We start from the raw sequence: 19,306 nt of genomic DNA, 5'->3' as shown, positions 1-19,306 counted from the left end.
ATCCAATTCTGCAACCTTGTAGCCACGGGAAAACAAGAGGCTATTGTGAGAAACAAGAAAAAAAGTCTACAGACAGCCTACACACACACACACACACACACCCCCCACCACCACCACCACCACCACCACCACCAACAACAACAACAACAACAACAACAAGGCAGAGGTAAAGATGGAGCCACTGTGAGGCTGACAGGAGATGGCACGGTATACAACTAGGCCAGGCAGGAGGCACGTGAAAAATGTGAGCTGCCACCTTTGATCCAAGCACCCATTCTGTCTCCAGTACTGGAACTCACAATCTGCCTCTCACCCAACTCGGCACCTTCTGTTCCAGGGCCTCCTTCACCCCATACCAGGAACTGTGCTTGTATAAAACATAAATCCAGGATGTCCCTCAGTTTTTCCAAATGCTTTCCAAACAGGCCCGATACACCCAGCCTCAACCACCCCTCTTCAGCTGGTCCCCTGGGCTCCTCCCTGTCAGACACCATCCCATCCCTCCACCCACACTGAACTTGCTGCTCCAGTGATGTCTCCTTTATTCTCCCCTTTGTTGGGGCCTCTGTGGGAAAGACCAGCTCCTGTGTCTCCCTCTCTTCCTCTTTAAGTCTCTCCTTCAACCTTTCTCTTATAACTAGCCAACTATGGAACAGAGGCTTGTTATAAAAGCAGAGTTGCAATGCCTTTAGGATGACTGCTAGGACCACCATTGTGGGATCTTGGTGCTGCCTGGGGCAGAATCTTATCAGGCAGCTCCAGCCCTCTGGCCAAGAGCCAACAATCCTAGCCCACTGTCACCCTTATCTGCTGGGGATAGACAGCCTGCCCCAGCATTACCAGTGCCATCACCCTGAGAAGGAGGAGCCTCCCTTCCTTCCTTTAGACAGCATCTAGAAGCTGGCAGCCCCATGCCTGGGACGCAGGAGCTGGGAAGAGAAGCAGAGCGGGAGACAGAGGAAGCCTGCCTGGGCCGTGTGCCCTCCTCTGCCTCCTATCTGGAGACCATGACACTTACATATTTGAGGAAGAGGTGAAGCTCCTGGTGATCTTGGGGGTCAATTGTAGCCTTGAAAAGGGGCAGGAAGATGTTTTCCAGCATCTTCCCAAAGTTTGGCAGCAGCTTCTTTGACCTAAATATGTCACTGGGGAAATCAAAGCCTTGCTTGTTAGGTGGACCCCACAGTCCCCTTGACCTGTCAGACCGGCCCCAGTCACTTCCTCTGGAGGGTAAATACCCAGCATAGTCAGATGTGGCCTTACTCCTCCACTCCTGGCCTATTCTATAATCTAGGTTGTGGTTTGTAGACAGCATCTTCCAGTGCCCACCAGGCTCTGCCTCAAGCCAGAGGCCATTCTGGGAATGACATGGTGAGATTCTGGCTGGGCAAGGTCTGATAAGAAAATGTTCTCAAATTTCCAGCAACTCTGCCACTCAGCTCCCCTATACCCTGTGCCCAACCCACCTGGAGAGGAAAGAAGCACTCTGAATAATCGCCAGAGAGAGATCACTCCAGGTCGCATAATACCCCAGGATAACCCAAATGGAAAAGAAGGACTTGCCACATATGTATTCTTCAAAGAACAGGAGTAAAGTGTGCTAAGGGCATCTTTGTCAAACACCACTCCCTAAAAACGGGCCCAACCCTCAACATGCTCAAGAGCCATGCAGGACAGACTATGGTCCCCAGAGGGCACAAGGCAGACAGGGACACTGCACTTACTAGATCCGGGGCACCTGGATGATCCAACGCATGTTGGGTGAGTAGACCTTGTGCTGGATGAACCAGTGGGCCAGGCTGGACCACTCCTTGGGACTTCGGCCATAGATGGAGAGCCGTGGCTCTGAGTACTGGTACTTGCTCTCTTCCAGTTCCCGGGCCACTTCCTGGAACCCAGAAGAGCTGAGTCAGCCCAAGAGCCTCTCAGCTACATGGGCCCTAGCTGGGCCTCATCCCCAGCTGGGCCCTAGATGTCAGCTACCTGCTCACAGGCAGGAAGACCGATCTAAATCTCTGGTGTTGCTGCATAAGCACCCACTCCCTAGTAGAGGCACCTCTTGGGAGGGAGGCCAGGGTTCAGCACAAGCAGTAGAACCAGGCCGAATAGCAGCCATGTCTCCACTTGGAGCCAACCTGTACCCAACCAAGTTCAGGCTGCAAACAGACAGAGGCGGCACCAGGGTGCTGTGGGCTCGTCCCTTCTCTCCCTTACTACAGTCAGCATGCACAGCACACCTGCTTATGCTCAGGAGCAGGAGGCCAGCACTGGCCTGTGCTGTATGGTAGATGGAAGGGCATTCAGAGAGGGGAAGGGACAGAGGCCATGCACAGCTCACAGTTTGCAGGCGGGTGCTGTCAGGTATCTGAGGAGGCCTTCGAGAGACTGACAGCTCACTCACCTTGACCATCCGAGCAAAGTATTCTCCTCCAAGGTAGTTTTCAGTTTTCAAATACAGGTCCCGAAGCTCACTGGCCCCCACAGGGTTGTATTTGGAGTTGAACTTGTCAAAGCGGTGGAATGTCTGCCGGCCCTGTGAGGAGGAGACCCCCAGCCAGGTTCACCATATTTTCTTGCAGCCACAAAACATGTCACCCTCTCCAGGCCTTTACAAAATGGCCACACTGAAAAATCTTTCCAGGCCATTTCTCATTTCTTGTTTGACACCGAGTCTCACTATAAAGCACAGATTAGCCTCAAACTTGCAATCCTCTTGCCTCATCCTCCAGAGCGCTAGGATTACAGCTATGTGCCACCATGCCCAGCCCACCATTTCTTGTATGAAACTTTGTGGATTCTGAGTGCCAGAACCATGTTTCCTCAGTCAGCTTCAATGGCGTGGCACTCTATGAAGGAGTATCGAGACCCGGGAGATCTGAGGAACATGACAGGCTTAAGGAGTAGAGGGCACGCGACTCCTGAACAATAGACTAAAATAAAGTGTGGGGGCTGAATCAGCAGCTAACATGCTGGTCGTGCACGTGTAAGGACCAGCGTTCAGATCCCCAGAAACCCAAAGAAATGCCAGGTGGGCATGGTAGGTTCCTGTAATCCCAGCCTCAGAAGGCAGAGACAGCAGATTCCCAGAGCCAGACTAGACACATCAGCAAGCTCTGGGTTTGATTGAGAGACACTGACTCAACAGATGAGGTGGAAGAGCAATTGAGGATGACTGCTGATGTCAACCTCGGGCCTCCACATTCACACATATACACACACACACACACACACACACACGCACATGTGTGCCCACACACAAGCAAAAACATGCACACACACAATCATGCACAGTACACATGTGAACAGAAAAAGAGAAAAGTGTGCACTATGGCTTTTTAGGACTGTGTGCATCTACCGCATTTTGGTCACTCACTGTCTGTGACTGAATACTTGGGTTATTCTCTACCCTTTGACTACCACTAGGAACGCCACTGGTCAAGTGTCTATCCAAGTCCTGTTTTCAAGCATACACCTCAGAGCAAAGCTGCTGGATTCTACAGGATCCCACAGTTAACTTGTTCAGGAACTGCCATGCTGGTTTCATAGCATTTGCACCATTATTCAGGATTTTAATAACTTCAGAAGTTAATAAGATCCATGCCAGTCATCATTTTGTAAATCTTTTTTTAAAAAAAATTATGTGTATACACATGTGTTTGCTACTGTGAGTGCAACGTGTGTGGTGCAGTGCCCATGTAAGCCAGAAGAGGGCATCGGAGCCCCTGGAACTGGATTTACAGGTGGCTGTGGGTGCTGGTAACTGAACCCAGGTCCTTTACAAGAGCAGTGAGAGCCCTCAGCCATTGAGCCGTCTGCTCAGCCCTGTAGTCGTCATTTTATGGACAAGGAATAAAAGCTTAAGTGAGTCTCCTAAGGGCACATGACTAAGTGGCAGAGTAGGATTAGAACTTGGAACCATTTGACCTCACGTTACAGACTCTTCCTCTTTCCCTCCCCGGTAATTCTCTAACACGAGACTCCTTCCACCATCTCAACCACAAGCAAAGAAAGAGCTGCTTCCCCAGCCAGCAGCTGTCCAGGTTCAACTATGGGACTTTCCAGGGGCAGAGCACACCCTGCTGGACACATCAGGATAGAAGCTCACTCACCGCGTGGACGTCCAGTGAGTCCACAGTGAGGTCATAGGGGTCCATGTGCAGGCTGTCAAACACCTGCCGCAGGGTGATCTTCCGGCCCATCTTCTCAGCCACGGTTCTGTCGGGCTCCGTCTGGTACGTGTGCTTGATGAAGCGCAGCAAGTGCTTCTGATTCATGCAGGCCGCTGCATGAATGTGCGTGTCCACCTGGAACACAGCGGCCCCTGGCCAATGAGCCGAGTCCCGTCCCCTGGCAAACAAAGAGCCGGCAGCCCTCGATGTGGAGCAGAGTCCCAGCACTGCATGGGCTGTGGACACACCCACCAATGCCTGCATTTCCCTCCCTGTTTCTCCCCTGGACTTCAAAGCTGGCTCAGCCTACCTCCTAACAGCATTAAGGCATCTTTTTTTTTTTTTTTTTCAATTTTCCTCTTAACTAGTCATCCATGGCCCCAGAATCCTCAAGGTGACACCTAGAACCTTAGGCTGGCATTTGAGGCTGCTTCCAACAATTTTCACCTTGCCCCATTACATAAACCACTTACAACTTCTCAGGGCACCACACTATGCCGGTCACTTTGCCCATGCCTTTCCTCAGCCTGGAACATCTTCCTTCCTCCCCACCAATCTCATCTGTTTCTTTCCACCTTCTCCATGTGGAAGCCAATCCTGATCCTCTGAGCTCAGAAACCCACTCTCCCCTCAGCCCAGCCTGGGCACTTGGAACAGTCATCCCCATTCTGGATACATTCTCCTGATCCCTCTTGTATGTTTCTAACTGCTTCTCCAGCAGCCAGGGGTTTCTGCATCCAGGTCTCCAGCACCTGCCCCAGGGTCTGGTACAAAGTATGGTCTGAGTTGATGGATGAATGTATGAGCAGATGAACAGGTATGGTGAGTTGTAGAGGTTTGCCTTGTGAAATGCCTCTCTTCCCACTGACTTCTGAGCTCCCACAGTGAAGCCCCAAGAAGAGGTAAGAGGGTGGCCCACCACATTTTCTCAGTCAGGTCCACATTACCTCAAAACCCCAGGCATCCAAATCTCACACAGCAGTCACTCTCCTGAACCTAAGCCAACATGTGACTCCAACCTCAGAGCCAAATCTACCTGGTAGACAGACACATGGAGCTTGCATCCCCTACACTCCATGGGAAGGCAGCTTCCCCAGGGAAAACACCAGCAAGGAGCCCAGTGGGATCTCAGCTTCCTGTGGAGTGTCTCAGGTCTTCCACATCATGCTAAGTTCCTGTGAAACTAAGCTGTGCCCTCACCTCTCTGTCCTTTCCCTGGTCTCCTGAGTCAGCTCATCCTCACTCCCAGGCCTCAAAAAGCTGGCATTTCTTCAGGCCTGACCCTCTCACTAAACATTGTCTCCAAAGACAGTCTGCTCCATCTGTGCCTTTAAAGATTTACTGTATTTTTATTTATGTGTATTTATGTGCCTGTGGGAGTAGGGGATGCCTGCAGAGACCAGAGAGGCCATTGGATCCCCTGGAGCTGGAGTTGCATATGGTTGATAGCCACCCAACGTGGATGCTGGGAACTGGACTCAAGTCCTCTGAAAGGGTGGCAAGCACTCAGCCACTGAACCAGCTCTCTAGCCCCCATTGTGCTTTTAAAAAATTTCCCCCTTTACACTAACAACTCCCAAATGTGGATCATCAACTGAAAGTTTCAGAACAGACCATACAATTGTCTGTCTGACATCTCCATTTGGATAACTCAAAGATAGTTCAAATTTAATGTAGTCAAAAACTGAACTCTTCTTGTCTTTTGCCCGAGACCAAACTTGATGGTCTCCTGGGTCTCTATGTCTGGGAAATGGCACATCCTATACCCAGATGCTCATCATGGAAACTGGGGTCATTCTCAACCTTTCCCTTTCCTTTCTCTCAGGCCAGCCAGTCCCATCAGTTCTGCCTCCCAAGCAGATGTGCTCCAACCTCCTGGCCACCATAGACTCCAAGTCTCACTCTGAGTTCAGAATGACATCCTCACTGGTCTTGTAAATTTTCCTCTTGCCTTCCATCCATCATTCCCCACAAACAAAGCTAAAGTTGATTTTTTTTTTTTAAGGAAAAAAAAAAAAACACTGTCATTAGTCTTAGAATAAGGGCACTCAAAGTTATCTGACAGCATCTCCCATCACCTGGTGCCATCTCCCCATCACCTCCATTTCTACTTTTTTTCTGTTCCACCTGTAGGCTAGTCACCTCAGTAAGCTGGGAGAGGATCTGAAATCACAGTGGGCATGCTGAGCTCCCTTTCATAAGCCCAAGAGGCCAAGGGAGAACTATGGAAGGAGATTACAGCCTCCAAGCTAGAGTGTTCCCAGACACCAGCCTGAACCCTGGAGTTATGACTGTGGCTGGCTGGGCTCTCTGCCAAGGCTGGGGTGAGGAGGGACTGACCTCTAGCCAGGGAATGCTGTCCACAGCTGGTTGGTCATCTTTAAGTCATGCCAAACCAGACATTTGATCTTTTGGATCTCTGTATGCATTATCCCAGCCAGCCATGTTGCTCACTCAACAGGATCCTCCCCGCCATCAATCCTGCCACTCCTCCCACAAAGATAGACCGCTGAAATAACTCAAAGCTCTGAAGTCTAGAACATCGCACACAGAGCAGAGTGTCCAGGCTCCATCGCAGCAGGAACAATGCTGGACAAGGAGGTCAGCCCGGCTTAGCTCAGCGGGACACGGCCTGGCTCCACTACCTCAGCGTGACTTGGCACATTCTTCTGGCTTCTGGTTGTGCCCTTCAGTTTTCCAGTGACATACCATAGGGGATTCAGCCTGCTCTTGTTCCCATGAGTCACACATTGGTGAAGGAAAACAACTGGACAGTCCAGGAATCACCCAATCTGAACTTCAGAATCTCAAAGGAGACTATTTTCGGATTAAGTCAAAAAGGCTGTCGTCTGAGCTTCATGTCTTCCAATCACCAGAAATGAATCCTCTGCTGTCACCAGAGGTCCAGGTTTGCACAAACTAGAATTTTAAGACAGGCCTAGCTGATACTTGACCTGAGCTAACACTGACCTTTTCCATGAGTAATTAATAAAAGCATTCATTTTTCTAAGCTGGAATAGCTTCAGGAACCTACTCCTACTTGGTCAGGTGTTTTTGTTGTTGTTGTTGTTGTTGTCCTTGACACTTTAACCAAAGCAGATAATGTCCATTTCTAACCAATATCAGACTTCCAAGTAGTAAGCACAGTCCTCTGTCTTAGCTCTGAATAGGAACTACAAGACTCAGCTACCCGGTCCTGCTGGTTGGGACTCACAGTGTTATAACCTGTCCTCTACCACCCACATAGACACATGCCCTGCCCCAGCTCTTGCCCTCAGACCCTGGCTCTGGACGACGCTGGGGACATGAGAGCCACTGAAGAAATAGGAATGCCCCTTCCTAGCTACTCTGGATATTAGAAGTCCAGCCTTGTCTCTAGGACACATATTTTGAAGGAGGGATAAAGCAGCCAGCCTGTAGAAGACCAGCTCTCCCACCCTGAAGGAGCAAGCCTGACTCAGCAGCCCTAGGCCCATGTTTATGGACTTACCGTTATGTCACAGCACAAGCATCAACCCTAAGACTGACAGGGAACCCTAAGAATCAGCTCTGATCTGTCACTAGAGCCCCACATCAGTATTCCTCCCACATGATAGCCAAAGACTCCCCACTCCCACCCCCAGGACCACGTCAGAAGCAAACAGTGTCAGAGGCAGCACAGGCAGCAAGATAAACCTGACCCCAGGCAACAGAAAGCAGGGAGGCCCAGGGCACCCACACCCACAGAGGGTAGGGCTGGGCTGGGCTAGGTGAGCAGTTTCCCGACACCTGCCAGGGTGTGTGCTGAGCACCAAGGGTTCCTCGGGCACAGCTGTGTCCTGAAAGTAGCTGAGGCATCACCTGACTGAACAGCTAAAGCTCACAGAAAGGAACAAATAGTGCCCATGGTATAAAGGCCACGTTGTCCAGGTAGGTGGTCTAACACATGTCTTTCACCTCTACACAGGGATGCCCGGGACACTTACAGAAGCCTTTGAGAGCCCATGAGCTGAGGCCAAGCTCTCACTCTGAAGGCTCTTGGTCCCATCTGAATAGTTCATGTGAGAACTATCTCCTGCATCCTCTGAGAAGCCCATAGGTTCCCATGGTCCAGAACTGTCCCACAGCTCTGAAGCCTCCTCATCCCCACGTGGCTGACCTCTGAGCTCCAGCCCCACTGCCTGGCTTGCACTCTCTCCTCCCCGACTCCTGCCCCTCACATCTGCACATGCTGTTCCTGCCATGAGAATGCCACTCTTTCCTTCCTCTACAACACCCTCAGCCTGGCTACCTTGGCTCACATCAACTCAGATCTGGCCTCTCTCACTTATCTATGCTCCTCAGCATTGCTCCTAAACACAAAGTGGAAAAGCTTGAGGTCAGGACCCTTTAACATACACACCTGCGCCTGCCGCCCCTGCAGGAGGAAGGTGCCAGAGCCACTCAGTCATTTCATGGGTACAAGAGGGACAGAGATAGGAGAAAATCAATGCTTTTTAAAAATATACATAGCTCCAAAGGATGTAAACCTACAAATTCCTAAGTCCAAAGAGGTCTTAATGTTACAATAGCAAATAGCCCCATGAGTTTAACTGGCAAAGACTATAAAATCTATCTATTGGAAGACCTGCCTTTCCAGTTTCACTGGTCAATCATCTGGTCATAGGACCATGCCTAGGAAGATGGGTTCACCTTACCTTATACTAAATACGTGGGTGGAATACCTACTGAGTTAATGAGATAGCGAATTCTTCCTGCCTGGAATCCTGCCTCCTAGCACAGAACTTCTGGACCAGCCACAGTCATGTAGGTCTCTGTAAGTCTGCCTGCTTTTCTGAACTCTTCGGAAAAGCATAATCTCTCTTTTTCTTCTTCATATCCGTTTTCTAAACATGTTTTCTTTAAGGCTTTGGGCTGCCCCTAGCATTTTGTATTTCTTTACTTTTTCTCTAAAGCTTCTTTCTCACAGCCATGTGGCTGCCAGTCAGCCAAGTGCCTGACCTCCACACAAGCTCTAAACCTTCATGGCTTCATGGCTTTCATTTTTTCTTCCCACCCCACCATTCTCCTCCTCAAGGCAGCCAGTGAGCCAGCTCACCTGCCCTGAGGATTTTTCTTTAAAATTCTAATAAAATGTCCTAAAACTTTTATTTGGGTCCATTCTTAAATTCTTTTATGAATGAGACTAAGAACCCTCTAGGGGACCCTCTTTCTCCTTGTTTCACTAAGAGCTTTTCCTCTTTACCCTGCAAGGCTCCTGTGCTCAACTGTTAGGACCAGCTATCCGGCTAGGTCTTGCTGCCCAAGGAAGAGGCCCAGGCCAACAGAGGCACAGCATGGACCTGGAGTGGTGCTAAGCTATCTGAGGCACGGCCCAGTCCTCCTTCCACACATATGCATCACATCATACCAGGCCCTTTGGCCAAGGAAACCTGACACTCACACAGCTCTGGCCCCAGACAGGCTCAGGGCTCCCCTAAGCCCCCAGTGGGTGTCTGAGTGAGTGGTTTGAACACTGGCCACCACATACCTTTCTCACATTATAGAAGTCACGGTGGGGATTACTCTTTAACTCTTTGAACTCAGACATTTCATTTAACATCTCATGAAGGCTGAATTTGGATTCTAGAAAGTTCAGTCGCCGGTGACAATAGGTTTTCCTGCAGGTTGGTGAGAGGGAGAGACCACATGAACATGAGTTTGGTGATGATCCCTGCGTGGAAGGGTCAGGCCCTAGAAGATGGAGAAACTCCCAGCATTTCGGACCTGACTGAACTGGCCAGCACACATATGCCACCAAGCATGTGACAGGACATGGTAGAGGAGAATGCTAAGCCTGGGATCCCATTCAGTTTTGTCATGTCCAGCTGTATGTGTTTAGGCATCCCATATGTAAACATGCAGCTGGCAATGCCCCAGATTGAAGTCTTTGGCTTGTTTGTGCCTGAATGAACAGAGTGGCCCTCCCTTCATTCCTCCCACCTCTCCTCAGTCACCTTTAATTCTTTAAAGATGAATTAATTACCCTGAATATCAATAATACAAACTATTCGGCATGGCCCACCATCCACATGATGCAGAGGCACCACCTACCCATGACCAAATGTGATTGAAGGCTCCTCAACTCTGAGGCCCCAGGACAAGAGAGGAATGTTTTTAGTGAGAGGCAGAATGGAAGAAACACTGCAGAAAGCTTTGTGGGGCTGATGACCCAGGCTCTCCACCCTCCCAGGTAGAGAGGTTTCCTCAGTCAGCAAAGGTGGGGCTCACTGCTGTCCCCATACCCAGCCCAGCTGCAGATCTATGTGCCTGAGTCTACAGACTCATAGAATTGACCCACAACTTCCGCCACTCTGCTTCCTCAGCACCCCAAACAGAAGGTGCCTTCATGTCTAGGCCTCCATAGGAACAGTTGCCAACCCATATCAGCACCATCTGGCCTGTAGAGACCAGCCCTGGGGTGAGCACAGGGATCTCAGAGTGGGTCATCTCACTCAGTGTCTGTCCCCAGAAAACGTACTTCTTAACAGCTTCTCAAACAGTGTGGTACCTGCTCACACTTGTGGTCAATGAGGGCTTTCCAGAAACTATCCCTTCCCCTCTGGGTCTTAGTTCTGACCTCAGATCAGTAAGCACCAAGAGCTAAGCTGCCCATCCTTCCCAATACCCCTCTCCTGTCTCAGAGACCAGCCTTACGGGCTTCCCAGAAAAACCCAAAGGTAGGAGTGTGAGGCACGCGTACACCTGTGGCAGCCAATCCGCCCTCTCCAGACCCCCGTTCCTAAGGTGCAGACAGCTGATTCTCTGTCACTGGTTAGCTCTGGTGCCTACCAGGGAGTGAGCAGCCAAATGTAGGAAGACAGCTGCCTGCCAGGTCGACCCAAACCAAGTCCTTAAGCACAGTGGGAAGCACCAAGAGCCCCAGGATCCATGCTGCTAGCAAACAGAAGCTCCACACATATACAAGCAGCAAGAAGAGGCAATAACAGCCCTAATCCTATGTCAGCCTAAGAAGGAACATCAGGTGCAGAAAAACCCACAGCTCCTTCCTGTAAAGTAGGACCCATGCAATGAGAGGGGTGTCAGGGAAACTGGCTTACGTGGGGCCATCTGTGATGAGTGCTAGGATATGGCTCATGTCCACTGTGTAGGTCTCCAGGTCTGGGTAGGGCAGGCTGTGGGGCTCCTGGTGCTCCAGCATTGTCTGGTTATCATACACGAAGAGAATGCCTCCGTGCATGCGGACCAGGTAGCCGAGGTTGGGCGGTGCATCATCCAGGCGGTAAGGGTTTTCCTGGGGCAGTGGGGGAGGGTGGAAATCTGCAAAACAGACTAAGTGATAGCCAAGAGCCCCTGACATTGTGCCTTCATGTCAGATGATGTGCTTTCCCGGCCTATCTCTTTATGTACCCTTAGCATTCACCACTCTGAGAAATAACTGTTCTTGGTATCTTGGGTATTAGGGGTCTTCTCTGTTCAAAGTAGAGTCAGCATGCTGGCTCACTGATTTCTGTTTGCTGCTGTAGCCCAGGCCCTAGAACAATCCCTGTCTCAAAGCTTGCATTTTGTGACTTTCTTTTTTTAAATTTAACTGAAATGGATTTCACCTTTTTTAGTGACTGGGTGGATGGAGAGATGGATCTGCAGCTAAGAGCACTGGCTGCTCTTGCAGAGACCCAGGTTCAGTTCCCAATACCCGCATGGCAACTAACAACCATCCCTAACTCCAGTTGCAGGGGATTTGATGCCTTCTTCTGGCCTCCGAGAGCATCTGCATGCACAGATGCACTTACATACATGCAGGCAAAACACACATGAAATAAAAATAAACATCAAAAAATTTTTCATGGCTGGGTTTTCTCTCAATAAGAAAAGAGCACTGGGAGTGTACAGGAAATAACTGCTCCCCTCCTCCCACATGTGCCTGAGCCCAAGGCAGCTGAGGAGCTAGATGAAGTTACCCCATGCCCAAAGGAACATGGGGCAGACACTTGCCTCCCACAGAGCAGGAACTGCCCTGCAGGGAGCAGGAAGCTATTTACCCCTATGGAGCTGGGCTGAGTCAGCGCACAGCAGAAAAAATGCCTTTGCTGTTTCTTAGCTGTGAGACTTTGCATAAACCCTTTCACCTCTCTGATTCTGTCTCCTCATGTGGGGAATCCACTCCTTACCCAACAGGCTGTTGTGAGGGCCACAAGAGTGTGAACAGGGAAATGCTTTGTAAGCAGGCATGCCCTGTATAAAGATCACAGAGCATTATAGACAGGCCCAGCTTATGATGGTTCAACGAAAGAAATTTTAGCTTTATGAGTGTGCATAAATCATATAATATTCAATAAGTTACACAGGATATTTAGCACTTTGTTACTAAACAGACTTTAGGTTAGATGATTTTTTGCCCAACTCTAGGCTCAAAGAAATGTTCTGAGCATAGTTGTTAGGTTAGATATAATAAACACATTTTTCAACTTAGGATATTTTCAGTTTCCAAAGGGTTAACTGGGAACATGGCTCCATCCTAAGTCAAACAACACTTGTATTCTCATATTCCTCATAGGTTATCTGGCTCTTAATCAGCTTTCTCTCTGACCAAGGAATGGACCAGTGCTATGTAGTAGAGGGGGAAGCTTCAAGTAGCTGAGGTCAGCCATCACAGTGCAGGACCCTTGATCCAGCTGTCAACCAGGTAGGAGGAACCTTGGCTTCTGATTGGAGGAAGCACCCAGGGCAGGAGGTCCTGCCTTAGCACCCTGGAACAGGCTGACCCTAAGCAGACATGATGATCAAAGGAGGCAGGATGCAGCAGAGCTGGATGCTGATGTGCCCTCATCAAGCACCACTACAGGCCTGTCCAGGAGTGTCTAGACTGTGTCAGCGGTGGGTAAGGTGCAGAAAGGCCTGGGCGAAGTCACAGCCTGCCCACCCAAAGACTGCTCCACCTCCCCACATTCCTGTCACATAGAGCACACATCTGACAGTTATTTCTGTCTGCTTGTCAATCCTGGGGTCATGCCCCTCAGACACAGAAATGGACTGAGAAGGGCTGAGATTTACCCAGGGTCCTGGTGGTAACAAATACTCAAAGCACAGAACTGAAAGCCTCAGAAGTCAGAGATGGAGACAGCCTGGCACCATCCACCACTAGATGTGGCTGCCATCTACAGAAGACTCTAGATGCCAGATCTGTACTAAGTACTCCACCATACATTCATTTATTCGGCCCTCACCTAGGGAGACAGGGACTGTTGACATTTCCATTTTAAAGACTTCAAAACTGAAATTTAGAGAAGTTGTTTGCCTAAGGTCTTAGAAATTGGCAGAGTCCAGACATGTATGCAGATGTGTTTCACTGCGGAGCTTGCGTCTCCTGCCCGAGAACGTGGCCTCTGAAGCTGCTCCCACCCGAGCTGTCCCACCACCAGTTCAGCATTGTCTGTTTCATTGCGTTGTTTTAGATGCTGCTAAGGTCCCTGGCAGACTCCTATCATCAGGTCTCTTGCTTTCTCTCTCTCTTCCTCGCCCCTCCTACAGCTTCACACCAATTCAGACACACTTAAAGCCAATCTGGGAGAAGAAAAAACATCTGTGCAACAGAAGCCAATACCAGGAACTCCATCCCTAAAATACCTCTGGCGAAAACATACTCAGCCAACAAAAAGTCCTACCAACACTTGGGCCTGGTCCATACATAGGATCCCACTTGCTGTCAAGTCTCCATACCTGGGAGACCCTCTTCCAAGGGTACAGTTTCCCCCTGCCGAGCCAGGTACTGGGCTGTGGTATGTGGGAAGCGGTGGTAGGCGAGCCGGGCATACTTCTCCCGGATCATCAGGGCCTTGGCCAGGCTTTTGGCGGCCTGTTCATAGTCCTCCACAGTGATCTGCAGTGGGAAGTAAGGAAAGAGTTTGCCCAGCAGGCCTGAGACAACCATGCTTGGAAAGATCTGTTACAAGGCTGGCCCCTGGCTGGGAACCTGGATTTCAGGAAAGTTTGAACTAGACCAGTGAGAGAGGCTTCCTGTGTCTAATCTGTATGAGCAATATGGTTTATGATGGAATTGGGGGCGTGCTACGCAGATGTGTGAGCAGACCCCAAAAAACTGGATGTCGGTACTCTAGGAGCTTTCCTGACACACAGCACTTCACACAAGCTGTCACACTGGGTGCTGGTGCCTCATTGGGAGAGGCCCCTTGGAAGCCTGCTATGGTGTCCCCAGACCTTGCCCCATGTGACCTTCCCCTTTACTGGCTTGCTCTGGGTTCTTCCACTGTAAAAAATCAAAGCTGTGAGTACAGCCAGGTGCTGCATCCTGAAAGTCCTAGCAAGTCACCTGGGAGTGGTCTTGGGGACCCTGACACAGGAAACACAGGGAGAAAGAAAGGGAGAATTGCTAGGAGGGAGACAGGCACTCAGCCTGCACACACAGAGACAGGCCCCAAGGCTGCTGATGCAACCACAAGCCTGCAGCTACAGTCAGAGCACAAAGGACAAAACCTGGGTCCTGTCCCTGGTGAGGGTACCCACCATTGTTTTGGCTGAGAAAATCCACAGGTTCTTCAGAAGCTAAAAGTAAACTGTTCTCAGTCTGCTGCTCTGCCAACTCCAGGCTTTCATGGAAATCTGGCAACCACCTGACTCATCCAGTCAGTGGAGCTCATGCTACATATTAAGCACTAGATCCTTCCATAGATTCCATTGTTTCTCAAATAAGGAAAATGAGGCCCAGAAAGGACCAATCACTTCCCAGGAGGTTACAAAGCCAAACTCTAAATCCTGATCTCACAGATTCCCCAAGTCCCAGGATGCTCTTCTCATACTGAGACAAGCAAGAGCCCTGATCACCTTCCAGGTTCTGTCATCTTGGCTCCCAGAAGTCTGAATTTGCTTAATGAGACAAGCAGCTAGACAGGTATGACAGGAGGCTGGGGCCCCAGAATGAGATGCCAGTGGGAGGATTGGGGAGCACAGAGTGGGGAAGGCTAAGCATCATCATTTTAACTGAAATATTGTGAACCTACAAGCAGCACCACAGCAGTCTAACCTGCCTTTCAGGACCATAATACTCACATTTCTCTTAAGTGCTTCAGATGACTTTCAAGTATTAATAAATAAAGCATTGTGGGTACAATACCTTCCTCCCACTAGGATGGAGTAGCGCAGGGGAGGGAGCACATGTCTTTCTTGCACATTTTACCCAACCTGACTCTTTGTTTTTTGTTACAGTGTAAGCATCTCCCTTCCTACCTTGAATATCCCCACAAGGGTGTGCTCCTCTTGCACCTTCTAGGGGCTGGCCTAAGAGCAGCCACAGGAACAGGTGAGCAGACAGAGGCTTAGAAGATAAAGCCATGTCCCCACCCACAAAGCCAATGGATTCAGCAAGACAGTAGCCAAGGAAATAGGAGCAGGTGCTCAGGGTGCTGGGGGAGGAGCAGCCACTAGCCAAGCTTATAGTCAGTGCAGGCTGTGTGGCTGGTAGAAGACCCTTTGGCTGCCAAGAAGATCTGCAAGGCCAGCCTGCCTCGCACAGCCACCTAGCTCTCTAGAGATGTGCCGAGTCAGGGGTTCCTTCCCTGCCTGGTATGGGGAGGTAGGAAAGGACGAAGAGAGGTAACGGTCTACGGTGTCCTCCATTCGGCATGCATTCAGCCCACTTCTTCTTTCTCCTTCCACTGCTCTTCCCACATGCCTGAGGTGGACATTAAGCTCTGACCAGGAGGCTAAGCTTCAAACAGGACCTGCATGTGTTTCCATCTAAATTCCTATCCATAGGAATGTAACATACCTGCAGTACATCCATATAAGAGACTACTACGCACTGATAAAGAAGGAAGATGTTTATAGATTGATAGGAGATTATCTCTAAGGGAATTGTTGGTTGGAAAAACTTATTCATTTTCTCATTGAGAATCTCTCTTCCTGGTTGGTGGTGGGGGGTGTCTTAACCTGCATTTAAGGATACTAAGCAAAGCATGTAAGAGCTTAATTTTACACAAAACAGTAATGGCGTGATATAGTCTCCCCTGGACATGGGGAATGCTGAAGAGTCCAACTGGTGCCCTTCTCAGGGGGCAGCATTCTAGGCTTAGAGAACACATGGAACTGACCAGCCATAGTCAGCATGCCAGCTTGCAGTCCTGGGTCCCCACACCAAAATGGGGCAGCTCCCTAGACATACCCATACCCAGGGCCTCTGCTGCAAACTTCCTTTTCTTCAGATTCCTGGGCCCCTCTCCACCACCTCCCAGACACCCACAGACTGGATGGGCTCCAAGGGTGGGGACCTTACCCCAGCACAGTAGTCTCCACTGATAGTGACCCGCTGGTACTCAGGCATGGCATAGGATGCTGGAGAAGGCTTGGGAGTGGCTCCAGGAACCATAGGGGTTACAGGAGACATGGTTGGACTGATGGTTGGGGGGCCCTTCCAGTCTTGCTGTGTTGGCATCTGTAAGGACAAGGACTGGGACCGGATCATCTTGAAACTCTTCTTTCTAAGAGCCAAGGACAAGGAACAGGGAGATATCAGCTGCTAACAGGCAGTGAGAGAGTGGCAGGAGAGCTCTGCTATGATCAATCACTGTTGCTGGGATACACAAAGAAGTTTCTGGAGGCTGGGGAGATGGCTCAGTGGACAAAGTACTTCCTGCATAAGCATGAGGACCTGAGTTCAGATCACCAACACTCACATAAAAGCTGGGCATTGCTGCAGGATCCCAGGGGCTCAATGGCCAGCCAATCTAGCTGGAACAGCAAGTTTCGGGTTCAGTGAAAAGACTGCCTCAAAAAATAAGGTGGAGCTCAGTAGAGGAAGACAGCAACCTTTGGTCTGCACACACATGCACATGTATGCATACATCACACATGCACATACACACATACACACACATGTGCGCGCACACACACACACACAGAAGCTTCTGGTTACATATGCCTTACTTCTCCCTCCAGATATCCACCTCTAGTCACTCTGCACCACTATGAACAGAGTTTGCAAGGACACATGGCACATGACAGTAGGAAAAAGCCACAGGACACAGACAGACAGACACAGACCATACTTCCGGGGCTCCAACACCACAGAGCATGGATGAGAAAATGACATCAAGTCAGAGACACTTCCCCCAAGGTGTGGACAGCATGCTGTCTTCAGAAACCCAAACCCAGTGGGGCATGGTGGTGCACACCTTTAATCCCAGCATTCAGGAGGCAGAGGAGGCAGGCGGATCTCTGTGAGTTCAAGGCCAGCCTGGTCTACATAGTGAGTTCCAGGCCAGCTGGGGTTACAGGAAGACGCTGTCTCAAAAACACAGAACAAAAAAGAAACAAACAAACAAAACAGAAGCCCAAACTGTAAGCCCCAACATATGAAGAGTCTCAGGAAAGACTATGGACAGGGAGGAGTACATTTCGGTTACAAATCTGGGCACCAGAACTGAAAGGGATTGGGGTGATCAGTTTGCCAACCTCCTTGGTTGGAACCCAGAGACAGAAAGGGCCTTACACAGTCACACTGTACAGTAGCTGCTCTCATCAGCCACCAGCCTGCTGTTCCTTTCTTAAGCCTGACACCTGCCATCCTGACAGCATCTGGAGCAGTGACAGACCTGCATGGCTACTACAGAAAAGGGGTGGGTCTGCAGCAATTTGAGACCTGTACTCTGGACCTGTTGCCTGGCACCAAAGGATGAATTTGCTCTGGAGCTCAAGGCTGCTTTAAAGAGGAGGCAGGCGGATCTCTGTGAGTTCAAGGCCAGCCTGGTCTACATAGTGAGTTCCAGGCCAGCTGGGGTTACAGGAAGACGCTGTCTCAAAAACACAGAACAAAAAAGAAACAAACAAACAAAACAGAAGCCCAAACTGTAAGCCCCAACATATGAAGAGTCTCAGGAAAGACTATGGACAGGGAGGAGTACATTTCGGTTACAAATCTGGGCACCAGAACTGAAAGGGATTGGGGTGATCAGTTTGCCAACCTCCTTGGTTGGAACCCAGAGACAGAAAGGGCCTTACACAGTCACACTGTACAGTAGCTGCTCTCATCAGCCACCAGCCTGCTGTTCCTTTCTTAAGCCTGACACCTGCCATCCTGACAGCATCTGGAGCAGTGACAGACCTGCATGGCTACTACAGAAAAGGGGTGGGTCTGCAGCAATTTGAGACCTGTACTCTGGACCTGTTGCCTGGCACCAAAGGATGAATTTGCTCTGGAGCTCAAGGCTGCTTTAAAATGCTGCAGGCTCATGCTTACTTGTAAGACTGATTTGTGATGACTTTGCCTCCTTTGTTAACAAAATAAACAAGTTTCAGTTGACATCACTCCAAGTCCTGGAATCCCCAGGAAGGAAATTACTCAGCACTGGGATGAGGCCATCAGCAGCACCCACTCCACGTCTCCTGTCTCCGGTGGAAGCTAGCCTCCCTGCCATGCCACCCCAGTGGCCAATGCCAGAATCCAGATGACTACTCGCTCACCTGTGCAACACAGGTCCAGCAGCCTCCTGGGAATTTATTTGACCTCAGCCAAAGGCCTCTGTGACAACTGTGGCCCACCAGAGTCCATCAATCTCCCCCCCAACAGTGACACCCAGTGATACGGGGTATATGAAATCAGTTCATGCCCAAATACACTTCCAGTTCACCCAGAAGCCTGCTAGCACCATCCAGGTCTCCCTACCAAACCTTCCAGAACCCAGTTTACTTCACTGCTTGTCACAGCCCTCTGGCTCTCACTGTCTACCATTAAGGACCTGTATTTCCACCTCTATGGAACAAGGTTGTTTACACCTGAGAGACAGAAGTGGCCCCTTCTCAGAATGTTCCTTTTATGCATCCAGCTCACATGGCAGGCACACTAACTGGGCTGCTCCGGGAAACAACCAGAACTCCAGGAACTCCCTGTCCTGGGCTTCCCTAGTCCTGCCATCTTTCACATGGAGCTGAGTCAGCATCCTGCACCATGGAAGATAGATATGCCAATCATTTTACAGTGGTATATTCACCCTGAGCACAGAGGCATCTCTGGACATCACACTTGAGGCTTCCTCTCTGCTCAGCTCCATCCCATGAGACTCTAGTATGTGTGTCACTCCCACACCTGTCAGTCAGTCACTGTTTTCATCTCTAAACCAAGTACCACTCAGTCTAGCCTGGGGTCT

The 19,306-nt window shown here is 50.0% G+C and overlaps 1 protein-coding gene across 10 annotated transcripts in view; it reads right to left on the bottom strand.

Moving 5' to 3' along the window:
• Window positions 1–19,306, bottom strand: part of Ampd3 (adenosine monophosphate deaminase 3) — a 51,937-nt gene that overhangs the window by 10,287 nt on the left and 22,344 nt on the right. For all 10 annotated transcript variants that reach the window (XM_017803300.2, XM_008853462.3, XM_008853461.3 and 7 more), the window contains 8 exons: window positions 16,438–16,642; window positions 13,869–14,028; window positions 11,249–11,468; window positions 9,679–9,808; window positions 4,110–4,304; window positions 2,402–2,533; window positions 1,725–1,888; window positions 1,019–1,145 (listed from right to left, as the gene is read on the bottom strand). In XM_017803300.2, the coding sequence (XP_017658789.1) occupies window positions 1,019–1,145; window positions 1,725–1,888; window positions 2,402–2,533; window positions 4,110–4,304; window positions 9,679–9,808; window positions 11,249–11,468; window positions 13,869–14,028; window positions 16,438–16,642 (1,333 nt within the window). The remainder of the gene's footprint in view (window positions 1–1,018; window positions 1,146–1,724; window positions 1,889–2,401; window positions 2,534–4,109; window positions 4,305–9,678; window positions 9,809–11,248; window positions 11,469–13,868; window positions 14,029–16,437; window positions 16,643–19,306) is intronic.

Source organism: Nannospalax galili, unplaced genomic scaffold (assembly GCF_000622305.1).
Source record: "Nannospalax galili isolate Female #2095 unplaced genomic scaffold, S.galili_v1.0 scaffold44, whole genome shotgun sequence".
Lineage (NCBI taxonomy): Eukaryota > Metazoa > Chordata > Mammalia > Rodentia > Spalacidae > Nannospalax > Nannospalax galili.
Note: the sequence above shows the minus strand (reverse complement) of the source record. Positions and strands in the feature narration are given on the sequence as shown.